The sequence below is a fragment of the Lactuca sativa genome, chromosome 4 (genome assembly GCF_002870075.4).
Source record: "Lactuca sativa cultivar Salinas chromosome 4, Lsat_Salinas_v11, whole genome shotgun sequence".
Taxonomy (NCBI): domain Eukaryota; kingdom Viridiplantae; phylum Streptophyta; class Magnoliopsida; order Asterales; family Asteraceae; genus Lactuca; species Lactuca sativa.
The window spans coordinates 130,828,862-130,844,371 of NC_056626.2; the positions used below are offsets into that span (position 1 = coordinate 130,828,862).

Sequence of the window (15,510 nt, forward strand, 5' to 3'; positions counted from 1 at the left end):
CCTTTATAATATAATATGATTATTATAAAGAAATTGAAAAGTCATGAGAGTTTCAAATGAATGTGGTGAAAGGAAAAACGTTTCCTTTATAGTATAGTATAATATGATATGATATGATGATAATGACTAGACAAATATCCATATGTTGCACAAAATATAACAATATATTTGAAATCTTTACAAATATATGTTTTTTTTTAAATATATGAATAACGTTGTTGTTAGCTATTATATAATAAATCTTATAATAAGTTGGTATACATATTGTTTGTTTTGAGTTATATGATATAGTAGACATCTTTTAAAATTCTATAATCTCAATTGTCTTAATGGTCTCTATCTGCGGATTATTCATGAATAAAATTAAATATAATATATGGTTTAGTGATATTTATAGTTGTTATGATTAATTAATTTTAAAAAGATTATTTGTTTAAGATTTTAATTTCTATCATTGTAATTATTTAAAATATTAAACATTGTTTTTGTTTTCAAAGGTAACAATATAATTTTTATATATAATGTTACTTTTAACTATTGTTGTTATAAGTTATTTAAAATAACGTATTGTGAAACTCTTAATTATTTTATTTGGTTTCACAAATTTAACCTTTTTAAAATTTATTTGATGAATATTATTAGTTTTCTTTGATTGTAATTATTTAAAACAACAAAAAATAATTTTGTTTTTAAAGATAACATTATAATTCTTTATAAAATATTACTTTTAAATATTCTTATTGTGACTTATTTTTAAGTTACTTATTTGAAATTTCTTAATGATAAAAAGAAAGAGTTTCAATATTTTTTTTATTAATTTATGATTACAATTTAAGTTTAACACTATAATCTATAACTTTTAACTATTTATAAAATAATATCTCGATTTTTTTTTTCAAAATTTGTGACTTTAAAATGATAATTGTTCATATACGAGAATATATCTAAACTAATAAGTTAACTATAATATGTTGAAAAATTAAAATCATAATTTTATTAATAAATGTAAAATACTATATTTTAATATTGTACTTTAATTAATTTATGAGTTGGATTTCTTTTTTTATATTAATTTAACCTTATTAACCAATTTATAATAATTATTAGAAAAAAAATGAAAAATCATGGATGTTTGAAGTGTATGTGGACAAGTAAGAATGTATCTTTTATAACTATATATATATATATATATATATATATATATATATATATATATATATATATATATATATATATATATATATATAAGTATAAATGTTTTCTAGGATTTCATATTCTTAATATATATATATATATATATATATATATATATATATATATATATATATATATATAGTTAGGTTCAAATGTTTTCACTATCTATTGTGTGTCTGTATGATTGATTCTGGACAAATCATTTTAGTTATTTTAAGAAAGTAATGAATGCATATTAAATGTTAAAGATGTAATTAATACCTATTATATCTTCAACATGTAATATGCATTAATTACTTTCTTAAAATAACTAAAATGATTGGTCCATAATCAGTCATACATGTACACAATAGATAGTGAAAACAAAATAACCTAACCATATATATATATATATATATATATATATATATATATATATATATATATATATATATATATATATATATATATATATATATTCAATAGGAAATGCAAATGTAATAAATTGTTAAGAAATTAATAAACTACTTGTTTTTTTGTTTCTTTTTTTAATCATTTATTGTAAATTAGCACTATATAAGATGTCTCATGGCTCAACTTCTGAAATCGTAACTAGCAACGAAACTGAAGCATTGCTCTCATATCGAATTTTTTGCTTCAAAAGTCAACCCATAAATGGAGACTCATCCTTCTTTGCTTCTTCTTCTTGTTCTTTCTTGCTTTGCAACTGCATCTTATGCTCACAATGTCCACCTCTCCGCACTTAACCAATCCCTCATCGTTTCCACTTCGACTACACCAGGCGAAGGTAATTCTGTCATCTCTCTCTTGAATTCCAAATTTCCGATCCATGCCACATAACAAACCCGACACTTGTATGTCATGGCACAATCTTTAATCTCATTCACAAGAAATTATGTAAATTCAGAGTTGTAAGCATTCTGGAAACTCTTGTCGTTAGTCAATCTCGAGAACGGTTTTCTTTCACAATAAACCATGATGTTGAATATATATTCTCAATGTTAATTTGAGCTCGAGCTAATTAATTATCCCAGTTTAATAGTTTGAGTATTTTTTACAAGTTTGTATTCAACTTGCAGCAGTTATTATCTAAAACCTACTTAAATATGTAATTGTTAATACCCAAATGAAAAGCGAACGTAATCGATTACGACTTTTGTTATAGTCTTGAAGGCAGGGGTAGATCAAGTGAATATCTCATGGTCATACAACCAGAGCTTCCCGGCGGGGACAGACACCAACTACACTACCGTCGAAGTCAAGCTATGCTATGCTCCGGTGAGCCAGGCTGGCAGGGATGACCGGAAAACTGATGACGCCCTTGATAACGACAAGACCTGCCCCTTTGACATCACAGAAGCGCCATACAAACGCTCAAACAACTCATTTGTATGGACTGTTCCTCAAGATACCCCTACAGCTACGTATTTTGTTAGGATATTTGCCATATACAACAAACATGAGAAAGGCTATGGCCAGAGTACAGATGCGCTCAAAACCACCAGCTTGTTTCAGGTGGATGGAATTGTCAGCGAGGAAAAAGAAGTGTCAGCTGCGTTGCCGGCGTTTGGTGGTTCTTTTGGCTATGGCTATGCATGGCTTCTTATGTTATTTCTTGTGTACATTTGATCCGACCATATGGATCATGTTGTGTTGCGACCAACTTTGATTTGGTTTATCCATTTATGATGTTAATAATGCATTTATCGAAACTTGTTTCGATATCTGTCATGATTAATGTAGATGTATATATGTTGAAGTTTACATCTACATTCTGTGTGTTAGAGAGGATTTCCCCATTGATCTCTCGAGCGTTATTCATTATTGCTTTATAATATTAATAAAACAAGTATCTTCTCTCTCGATTGTGTCTTTTATTATGTTTTTGATCGTTGTTGACATTTTTAGACTTTGGTATACTTATGTAAAACATCTTTTGGATATGAAATGAACAAATTGTAGATTTTTTTTTATGGCTAGTAAGCATAGCCATAGAAAAGTTAATAACACCTCTAAGATTTAAAGATGATACATATTATACACAAATTTTTTCAAAAGTTGACCATAAAATTAAAATCATGAATCGCCTGGAAAACATATAATTCGAAATGAATTGGAAAGAAAATAGACTCGAGTTTACATATCTTATTTTGAGATTAAAATATAAAATAGTAAAAAACATGATGGATGAAAAAATCTGAGCAATTAGAGGTGGGTATGGGATGTGATCATGGCCGAATTCTCTCACATTAAACTCAAAGTAATCACATTATATTTTGGTTCATTCTAACTTCAAGAGAAGAATCAACCCATGAGAAAGACTTGCAAAATATTGGTTAGCTAGAGTTGCAATTGAGGTTAAGAAATTTCAACAATTTGAGATCAATTTATGCTTTAAACTTTGCACTTAATTCTATGTAGTTGGAACTAATTGTTATGTGGTATGTTATGTTTGATTTAGTCATATAGTTTAGATTTAAGAGTTTAGGTATGCGTTAGTTTCGTAATGAGTGTTTCTAAGCATTATAATAAAACTCACATTATAAATCAATTTGATACAAATTAAAAAGAATGTTATGTGGTAGTTAGTAGCAATTATTCAACATAATTTGAGAAGTGCTGATTGGGCAAGAAATTAAAAGGAATTATGGAAATTATGTTGTAAAGGGGATTAGGCCTTAGGGCTTAGGATATAGCTACATTGGGCCAAAGCCCAACTGTGAAACTGTAAGAACAAGAACCACGCCTCAAGAAAGAGTTGGGCGTTGGGAATGGATAGCCCCATGAGTCCGTGACCGGTTCTGCTATTTTGTTATCGGACCAGTGACAATAAAACGGTAAAAAATGTCTGGCCTTGGGTCCGACTAATAAACATAGTGACCTTTTTTTTTATTATTTTATTTTATTTTATTCTATTTTTGGTATTCTTCGGTTACATATATTGTTATCTTGAATCTCAAATTTGGTGTTCCGGAGTCTCAAGTTTGTATTCTCGTCATACTTGATACTTTGTGCGATAACTTTTCTCTATTTCATATTTGTGTGCTTGTTTTTTTTTTTTTTTTTTTTTAAAGTTCCTCTTTTACGTATAAAAAAAGATAATGTCAAATAACCAAGTATACCATATGCAGACGGCCATCTATAAGAATTAAGAAAATACAATAAGAAGATGGGTTTGAAATAAATATAGCAATATAGCATAAGAAAACGATTTTTGAAAAATTATATTTTTCGAGTTTGTGTATGTTTCATTATATTTAGGGAATATTAAGTTTGCATTTTTCTTCTTTTGTATCAAGCAATGTTCTAAATAACACGCCATGACGGTGCTAATGCGGAGTGTAGACATCCCGAAAACGACCTAGGCGGTTAGGCCATCCAATATACTCTCCACGACAACAGTCGGGGAGAGCTTCCAAGTCAGCCACCTTACGCCACCATGAACCACCGGTATACTCACCACTACAGGAAAGAAGAGAGAGAAGAGAAAGACAGAAGAGAGAGAAGAGGAAGCTGGGAGAGAAGAAGACGACAATTGGTCGTTTACATTCGTGATGCCCACCACGAAACACCACGAAAAACCTCAACCACGAACGGCCGAGCTAGTGTGCACGGCTGTTGTTCGTTGCCACCTCAACCACGGATCCGTTCGTGGAGAGTATACCGGTAGGTCTTATGTAAAGCTTGGCGGCCAAATAATGTGGTAAGGCGTGAAAAGGCGTGTTTTTTTCAGGCTTCCCATGGATCTTAGGTTCCGACATGCTTTGTGAGTAGCCCTGAGTTATCGCGGGTGAACCTCCATGACTACAAAGGGGTTTTTGTTCCTCCTTGGATTTGATCTAAGAATATAACATGTTTTTGTAATGTTCACTCACTTTTTAAAAGATGTCATTTTTGTAAGCTTTTAGTATCATTGTAAATCGGTAACTATATGTAAGATTAAATGTATATTGACATATGAAAACATTAGATTTTCGTTAATATATGACTTGTTTATATAATTGGATGATAGTAAAAACACATAGACATATATATAAAATTATAAAATATATTAAAATTGTTTCGCCTTGAAAAAGGTCAAGACCTCGCCATGTCTCTCAAGACTTGAGGCTTGGCTATGCCGCCAAGTCATGCCTTATGTGATTTACAATCATGGTATCAAGTCATGCAATTCGACAAATATCTTGCTATCAAATTCTTAGATATCTTGATATTCTGATCATTTAAGAACTAATATGCTTTTAGTTAAATTTGTTTTGAATTTTTGATGCTCACAATATGGCTTTTCTTCCTTCCTTATTATTGCATTGTAGGTGTTCGATAAAATGTCAGGAGAACTTTGGAATTAAAATTATTTGAATTCATTCCGTCTTACCTTCCCTTCAATTGGTTAGTGATCATTTTAACGTTCCAAGTTTTATTTCAAATTGTAATACAATATAGTGTTTGGTGCTCCAAGGTTTTTCTGCATACATTTTCCATCAAGGTTTTTTTTTTCTGGATTTGGTATTTTGTTTGGAAACTCCATTAATTTTATGCTTATTTTCCTTTACTGCTCTTGAATTCCATCTAGGGAACTTTCAATTCAAATTGCTTAGCAATTTGAATCCTTGAGATCAATTCAAAAAATCAGCAATTTGAAATTAATATTTTCTCTCCCTTTTTATTTCAATATCAATATCAAGTCTTCTATTTTCATTCCCATTGTCGAAGGTTATTTTGCTTTATCATCTTCAACAATACGATTTCTGCAGACGTGACATCATAACAAATCCGTTTAGTTCATCTTCATAAACCAATATTTATAACATTTTTTTGGAAATACATTAATAACAATGTACTTTCAATTTTCTAAAATATCTCATCTGAATCCATCATTCCTTTTTCTGCAAAATTTCACAATAAGATATGTTTTTTTACAATAAAATACAAACGGAGTATGTGTATCTGTTGTTATTTTTGTTGTAAAATCAGTAAAAAAAGAAAGCAAGTATTCTTATCTGCTTAGTTATATTTCTTCTTCAATATCTTGATAAATATATTTTTCAAAGTGGATTGTTGGATCCAATTTTTTTTATGAACAAAACCAACACGATGACTTCTGTATGAAGTATGATTGGATTTATATCATCATAGAGTGCATATTAGCTAATTGGTAAATGATTTCGTTTAAATAAAAGAGTAAAATGGTTTTCTTTCCTGCTATTAAAAAAAATTGTTGTGGAAATTTAGGAAAATGGCATTTTCGTCCATATATTATGAAACATTGTTATTTTCGTCTGTGTAACTATATATGACTTCTTAATTGCTTTACCATTTTCACTTTGCGCCTGACTTGGCTATGTTTGTACAATAGGGGAAATCTGGTAAAAGGGCATTTTGGTCTTTTTATTGTGTCTCAGTAACTTTGTTGTTAAATTACTGGAATTTCAAACGAATAAACATGCTGCTTTCAATATTTTTCACAAGGGTACATTGTTATTGTGTATATGTTTTTGTTTCAAATTTAGTAAAAATCCATTCTTTTATGAACAAAACCAACACCATGACTTTTGTATGAAGTATGATTGTATTTATATCACCTTAAAGTGCATATTAACTAAGTGGTAAATGATTCCGTTTAAATAAAAGAGTAAAATCGTTTTCTTTCACGCTATTAAAAAATTTGTTTTGGAAATTTAGGAAAAGGGTATTTTCATACATTTAGTATGGACATTCTTATTTTGGTCTTTGTAACTTCATATAACTTCTTAATTGCTTTAACCATTTTCACTTTGCACCTGAGCTGCTATGTCTGTACAAATTATTGAAAAAACATGGGAAATTAGGGAAAAATGCATTTTGGTCTTTTATTGTGTCTTAGTAACTTTGTTGCTAAATTACTAGAATTTCAAACAAATAAATATAAAAAGGATATTGAAAAATAATGTATGAGGAAAATTTGTCAAAAAGTTACGACTTGATGGCGGAAAGCCTCATTTTTCTAATTTTTTTAGTTAAGTCGATTTTTCCGCATTAAGTAAAAAAGAACTGCATTAAGTCAAAAAGAACACCCATTTATACTATAGTTTACTGGATTAAGTCACGAATTAATTTCATTAAGCCAAAAAAAATACAATAGTATTTCTTTATGCAAGTCATGAAAAATAAAAGATATTTAAGGGTTATTACTGTTGGAACTTTGCTCTATAAAATTACAATATTAGACTTATCCCACATTGGTGGAAGAGGAAACCTTTTCCCACCTTATAAGGTTTGTCCCACTCATTTATTCAAATGGACCAAGTAATGGGTTAAGCAAATTGGGTTTGGGTTGCGGTTTTGGACTAGTCTAATTGGGTTAGTAGTAGGCTTGGATTATTAAATATTAATGGTCAAAGATAGGGCCTTGGGCCTTGGGGCTCTTCTTGACTAAATAATATTTTTTAATATATAATCCGAAATTAATTAGTCCTTAATTAATCTTTTTATTAATTCAGTGAAAAATAAATTCTGTTAAATAAAGGATTAACTACAGACAGTTTTTGGCAGTTAATTTCGGTTGGTGGTTTACAACCACCATTAGCAGCCTATAAATGAAAGGATCTGGACAGAATTTGAGGGCCAATAAACACACAAACTTTCTCTCAAAATATCGTCTATCTTTCCAAAGGGATCATGGTGAATTTCAACAGATTCAAGATCTGTTCTTGAATTGGATTGTTGTATCCTTAAGACAGACCCATCCCAGGGAAATTTCTGTCTTGGGACACTGCTAAAGCAGGCCTCAATCTCTACAATTTCGTGGTTATATTTCTGTGTAATCATCAAACAAGTATGTTTTCTGTAAATTTGATTATTGTGTATTGCATATATCTGAATTTAGTTTGTTTTATTTCATTACTTTGTTGATTGTGTACTTCTGTAATAACATTCTAAGACAGAAATCAAAGAGTGAAGAATGGATCAAAATTCCATCATCAAAACACATGTGGAAAAGCCTGAGAAATTCAAAGGTTCAGATTTCCGGAGATGGAAACAGAAGATGTTGTTCTATCTAACAACTCTTCATGTTTCCAATGTTCTCACTGATGACTCCCCCTCTCCTCCTGTTGGTATAACCACTGCAGAAGGAACAACACCACCCAGTGAAGCCCAATTGGCAGAACATCAAAGGGCAGTGGAAACTTGGAACATAAATGAATATAATTGCAGAAATTATATTCTGAATGCCCTGGATGATTCTCTCTATGATATCTACTCTACCATGACTACTGCAAGAGAGATATGGGAATCACTGGAAAAGAAATACAAAACAGAAGTGGCATGTTCCAAGAAATTCGTGATTGGAAAATTCATGAATTTCAAGATGGTGGATACCAAATCAGTCCTCAAACAAGTGGAGGAAATTCAAGTCATTGCACATGATCTTGAAGTTGAAGGTATGGGTATAAACTCTAACTTTCTTGTTGGTTCAATCATTGAAAAACTTCCTCCTTCTTGGAAGAATTTCAAACTATATCTTAAACACTTAACTGATGACATGAGTTTTGAGCAACTTGTGTTGAGAATTCGTGTGGAAGATGATAACAGATTGAATGAGAAGGCAGATGCAAATTCCTTGGAACCAAGTGCAAACTTTGTTGGAGAAACAAGCACTTCAAGGACAAAGCACAACAACAAGAAAGGGAAGCAAGGCTCCAAAAACTCTTCCAAAGATGGCAAAAATCATGGCCCTAACAAGAAGAATTTCAAGAAGAATTCTGGTCCATGTTATGTTTGTGGCAAAATGGGACACAAGGCCAAAGATTGCAGATTCAGGAGGGGTCAAGGAGGAAACAATGGAGAAAATAATGGAGGGAACTATGGAAACAATGGTGGCAATTCTAGTGGAGGAAATTCTGGTCAAGCCAACATGGTTGAATCACCAAATCAATTTGTTGCTGTGATTCAAACCAACATGGTTAGCAATTGTGTGGATTGGTGGATTGATACTGGAGCCACAAGGCACATTTGCAACTCTCGAACCATGTTTTCTACATACCATAAAGTCTCAGATTCTGAACCAATGTTTATGGGGAATGGCTCTACTGCAAAAGTTGAAGGAAAGGGAAAAGTGAAGCTACAACTGACTTCGGAAAAAGAACTTATTTTAAGTGATGTTTTGCATGTTCCTGAAATTACTAAGAATTTGATTTCTGGTCCTATTCTTAGTAACAAAGGTTTCAAACTTGTATTTGAGTCTGATAAGTTTGTTCTCACCAAGGGTGGGGTGTATGTTGGAAAGGGATACCTTAGTGAGGGTCTCTTCAAAGTCAGTGTCTTACCTTTGTACTATGGTGTTGAAACACCAAACAATGATGTAACGAATGTTAATGTTAATGCAATAATGGGCACTACTAGCCCCTCTTCTATGTATATGCATGATCCTTCAATTTTGTGGCATTCTCGTTTGGGACATGTCAATTTTCGTTCTATTCAAAGAATGGAAAAACTTGGCATGTTACCAAAATGTTCATTAGATAAAAATTTAAAATGTGAGGTTTGTGTAGAATCAAAATTTTCACAACATCCTCATAAATCAGTTGAAAAATCTAATGAAATACTTGGCTTAATCCACTCTGATTTATGTGATTTTAGAGCAACACCTACAAGAGGAGGAAAGAATTATTATATATCCTTTATTGATGATTGTAGCAAGTATTGTTATATTTATTTGTTAAATACCAAAGATGAAGCCTTGAATTATTTTAAGAATTACAAGGCTGAAGTTGAAAATCAACTTGACAAAAAGATCAAAATTCTAAGGTCTGATCGAGGAGGAGAATATGAATCCAAAGACTTTGCTGAATTTTGTTCTTTAAATGGTATTATACATCAAACAACTGCTCCATATACTCCCCAACAAAATGGAGTGGCAGAAAGAAAAAATAGAACATTGAAAAACATGATTAATTAAATGTTAATTACTTCTGGAGCACCATATAATCTGTGGGGAGAAGCATGTCTTGCAGCAAATTTAATACTTAATAGAATTCCTCATAAAAAGAGTGATAAATCACCCTATCATCTGTGGAAAGCGAGGTTACCCTCTTATAAAAGGATGAAAGTGTGGGGTTGCCTTGCTAAGGTACAAGTACCTCTTCCTAAGAGGACTAAACTTGGACCAAAAACCATAGATTGCATCTATCTTGGCCCTGCCATGAATAGTGCAACCTATAGGTTTCTTGTGTTTAAATCACATGTTGATGATATCTATAACCAAACCATCATGGAATCAGCAGAGGCTGAATTCTTTGAAAATATTTTTCCTTTTAAGAATAAAGAGAAAAAGGTTACCTAATCTAGGAAAAGACCTCTGGATGATGGACTAAATGATACCATTTCAGACAAAAGTTTACAATCAAATGAAGAGAGCTCTTCTAAGGTTCAAGAAGAGAACTTAGAACCTAGAAGAAGCAAACGGGGCAAAATAGCCAAAGATTTTGGACCTAATTACATGCCCTATGTAGTGAATAAGGAACCACAAACCTACAAGGATGCTATGGATTCGTCTGAAGCTCCCTTTTGGAAAGAGGCAATCAAAAGTGAGATTGATTCCATTGTGCATAATAACACTTGGAAATTGGTAGATTTGCCACCTGGGCAAAAACCAATTGGGCACAAATGGATATTCAAGAAGAATTTTAGACCTGATGGTACCATTGAGAAGTACAAAGCTCGTTTAGTGGCTAAAGGGTATCGTCAAAAAGATGGTCAAGACTTCTTTGACACTTATTCACCTGTTACAAGAATTACATCAATTCGCACATTAGTAGCAATTGCAGCCATTCACAATTTGGAAATACACCAAATGGATGTGAAAACTGCCTTCTTGTATGGTGAACTAGATGAAGAAATATATATGAACCAACCTGAAGGGTTTGTGGTTAACGGTCAAGAAAACAAAGTTTGTAAGTTAGTTAGATCACTTTATGGACTAAAACAGGCTCCAAAGCAATGGCATGAGAAGTTTGACAACACATTACTCTCTAATGAATTTAGAATTAATGAATGTGATAAGTGTGTTTATGTCAAACAATACAAGAATGCTTGTGTCATCATATGCTTGTATGTGGATGATATGCTTATAATGGGTACTAATTTGGATGTGATCAATCAAACCAAGAAAATGCTACACTCCTCCTTTTCCATGAAGGACTTGGGAGTAGTAGATGTGATCCTTGGTGTAAGAGTTCAAAGAAGATCCGATGGTTATACTCTAACTCAGTCCCATTATATTGAAAGTGTACTTAAGAAGTTTGGACACTATGATGACAAGCCGGTAGTCACCCCTTTTGATCCTTCAAGTCATCTTAAGAAGAATAAAGGTGATAGTGTAGCTCAGTTAGAATATACTCAAGTTCTTGGTAGCTTAATATATATTATGAATTGTACTAGACTGGACTTGGCTTATAGTGTAAGTAGATTGAGTCGTTACTCCCATAATCCTGGAAAAGATCATTGGTATGCATTAGTGAGAGTGCTTAGATATTTAAAGCATACAATGAATTATGGACTGCATTACACGAAATATCCTCCTGTTCTTGAAGGGTATTGTGATGCAAATTGGATTTCCAATACTTCAGAGGCAAAATCCACAAGTAGATATGTGTTCACTCTTGGTGGAGCTGCTATCTTTTGGAAATCATCTAAGAAAACTGTGAATACTCGTTCTACAATGGAAGCAGAGTTCGTTGCTTTAGACAAAGCTGCTGAAGAAGCTGAATGGCTTAAAAGCTTCCTAGAGGGTATTCCTTAGTGGCCTCAACCTGTTACTGCCATTGCCATACATTGTGATAGTATGGCTGCTCTTACTAGAGCACAAAGTCATATATATAATGGCAAGTCGAGACACATTAGGCGCAGACATATTACAATAAGAGGCTTGCTGAAGAATGGAATCATTTCCATTAGTTACATAAAGTCAAAGGAAAATATAGCTGATCCCTTGACAAAAGGCCTTAGTAGAGAGCAAGTTCTCTTCACATCGAGGGGAATGGGCTTAAAGCCAACACAATGAGTCACCACCTGGCGGAAACCTAACCTAGCAACATTGGAGATCCCATGGTCTAGGTTCAATAGGACAACTAGTTGGGGAAGACTCAAAGAACCACCAACACTAAGGTATGCTCACTCCTATGATATCTATTTTGTGTTTTTCCATTGATGATATAGAGATGAATTCTTTATTCTTAATAATGCTGATAGCTTCTATAGTGGAATCGTACGGGTTGTTCCAGATTAGCATTACCTATGTGAGATGGATGTGAGGTCGCATCTTTGGGAGCTGACATGGCTAAGCTCTCTAAAAGTCTCATGAAGAAAGAATTGTTCACGACCGAAAAGAACACAACGATAAGAAATGAACCATGCTTAGATATGATATGTGTGATACTTCTTGTTTTTGATTCTACCATAAGATGTGGTTAGTTCAAGACTCTAGTTCACTACCCACAAAGTAGATCCAAGTAGTACTCACTATGAAAGGTTCAAGTTTTCCAACACCTATTCAGATGCATGTCATATCTTACTTCCCTTATTTGAATATCAAAGTTCACTTATTTTCTATTCAAATGTGGGGTATTCGTGGAGTTTGAATAGAAAATGTGGGGTATTGTTGGAACTTTGCTCTATAAAATTACAATATGGGACTTATCCCACATTGGTGGAAGAGGAAACCTTTTCCCACCTTATAAGGCTTGTCCCACTCATTTATTCAAATGGACCAAGTAATGGGTTAAGCAAATTGGGTTTGGGTTGTGGTGTTGGCTAGTCTAATTGGGCTAGTAGTAGGCTTGGATTATTAAATATTAATGGTCAAAGATAGGGCCTTGGGCCTTGGGGCTCTTCTTGACTAAATAATATTTTTTAATATATAATCTGAAATTAATTAGTCCTTAATTAATCTTTTTATTAATTCAGTGAAAATAAATTATGTTAAATAAAGGATTAACTGCAGACAGTTTTTGGCAGTTAATTTCGGTTGGTGGTTTACAACCACCATTAGCAGCCTATAAATGAAAGGATCTGGACAGAATTTGAGGGCCAATAAACACACAAACTTTCTCTCAAAATATCGTCTATCTTTCCAAAGGGATCATGGTGAATTTCGACAGATTCAAGATCTGTTCTTGAATTGGATTGTTGTATCCTCAAGACAGACCCATCCCAGGGAAATTTCTGTCTTAGGACACTGCTAAAGCAGGCCTCAATCTCTACAATTTTGTGGTTATATTTCTGTGTAATCATCAAACAAGTATGTTTTCTGTAAATTTGATTCTTGTATATTGCATATATATGAATTTAGTTTGTTTTATTTCATTACTTTGTTGATTGTGTACTTCTGTAATAACAATCTAAGACAGAAATCAAAGAGTGAAGAATGAATCAAAATTCCATCATCAAAACACATGTGGAAAAGCCTGAGAAATTCAAAGGCTCAGATTTCCGGAGATGGAAACAGAAGATGTTGTTCTATCTAACAACTCTTCATGTTTCCAATGTTCTCACTGATGACTCCCCCTCTCATCCTGTTGGTATAACCACTGCAGAAGGAACAACACCACCCAGTGAAGCCCAATTGGCAGAACATCAAAGGGCAGTGGAAACTTGGAACATAAATGAATATCATTGCAGAAATTATATTATGAATGCCCTGGATGATTCTCTCTATGATATCTACTCTACCATGAATACTGCAAGAGAGATATGGGAATCACTGGAAAAGAAATACAAAACAGAAGTGGCATGTTCCAAGAAATTCGTGATTGGAAAATTCATGAATTTCAAGATGGTGGATACCAAATCAGTCCTCAAACAAGTGGAGGAAATTCAAGTCATTGCACATGATCTTGAAGTTGAAGGTATGGGTATAAACTCTAACTTTCTTGTTGGTTCAATCATTGAAAAACTTCCTCCTTCTTGGAAGAATTTCAAACTATATCTTAAACACTTAATTGATGACATGAGTTTTGAGCAACTTGTGTTGAGAATTCGTGTGGAAGAAGATAACAGATTGAATGAGAAGGCGGATGCAAATTCCTTGGAACCAAGTGCAAACTTTGTTGGAGAAACAAGCACTTCAAGGACAAAGCACAACAACAAGAAAGGGAAGCAAGGCTCCAAAAACTCTTCCAAAGATGGCAAAAATCATGGCCCTAACAAGAAGAATTTCAAGAAGAATTCTGGTCCATGTTATGTTTGTGGAAAAATAAGACACAAGGCCAAAGATTGCAGATTCAGGAGGGGTCAAGGAGGAAACAATGGAGGAAATAATGGAGGGAACAACGGAAACAATGGTGGCAATTCTGGTGGAGGAAATTCTGGTCAAGCCAACATGGTTGAATCACCAAATCAATTTGTTGATGTGATTCAAACCAACATGGTTAGCAATTGTGTGGATTGGTGGATTGATACTGGAGCCAGAAGGCACATTTGCAATTCCCGAACCATGTTTTCTAAATACCATAAAGTCTCAGATTCTAAACCAATGTTTATGGGGAATGGCTCTACTGCAAAAGTTGAAGGAAAGGGAAAAGTGAAGCTACAACTGACTTCGGAAAAAGAACTTATTTTAAGTGATGTTTTGCATGTTCCTGAAATTACTAAGAATTTGATTTCTGGTCCTATTCTTAGTAACAAAGGTTTCAAACTTGTATTTGAGTCTGATAAGTTTGTTCTCACCAAGGGTGGGGTGTATGTTGGAAAGGGATACCTTAGTGAGGGTCTCTTCAAAGTCAGTGTCTTACCTTTGTACTATGGTGTTGAAACACCAAACAATGATGTAACCAATGTTAATGTTAATGCAATAATGGGCACTACTAGCCCCTCTTCTATGTATATGCATGATCCTTCAATTTTGTGGCATTCTCGTTTGGGACATGTTAATTTTCGTTCTATTCAAAGAATGGCAAAACTTGGCATGTTACCAAAATGTTCATTAGATAAAAATTTAAAATGTGAGGTTTGTGTAGAATCAAAATTTTCACAACATCCTCATAAATCAGTTGAAAAATCTAATGAAATACTTGGCTTAATCCACTCTGATTTATGTGATTTTAGAGCAACACCTACAAGAGGATGAAAGAATTATTATATATCCTTTATTGATGATTGTAGCAAGTATTGTTCTAATTATTTGTTAAATACCAAAGATGAAGCCTTGAATTATTTTAAGAATTACAAGGATGAAGTTGAAAATCAACTTGACAAAAAGATCAAAATTCTAAGGTCTGATCGAGGAGGAGAATATGAATCCAAAGACTTTGCTGAATTTTGTTCTTTAAATGGTATTAT

At 32.9% G+C, this 15,510-nt stretch overlaps 1 protein-coding gene across 1 annotated transcript; it reads left to right on the forward strand.

The window, feature by feature from the left end:
* Window positions 1–1,770: 1,770 nt before the first annotated feature.
* Window positions 1,771–3,056, forward strand: LOC111907007 (high-affinity nitrate transporter-activating protein 2.1). Its single transcript, XM_023902797.2, has 2 exons — window positions 1,771–1,981; window positions 2,360–3,056. The coding sequence occupies exons 1-2, from the start codon at window positions 1,849–1,851 to the stop codon at window positions 2,821–2,823; spliced, it is 597 nt and encodes a 198-aa protein (XP_023758565.1). The 5' UTR covers window positions 1,771–1,848; the 3' UTR covers window positions 2,824–3,056.
* Window positions 3,057–15,510: the final 12,454 nt, after the last annotated feature.

Bases quoted from the DNA above. Each gene is read 5' to 3' on its own strand.
- LOC111907007 (XM_023902797.2), top strand. From the start codon at position 1,849: ATGGAGACTCATCCTTCTTTGCTTCTTCTTCTTGTTCTTTCTTGCTTT. The intron at 1,982-2,359 runs GTAATTCTGTCA...CTTTTGTTATAG, and splicing joins TTCGACTACACCAGGCGAAG to TCTTGAAGGCAGGGGTAGAT.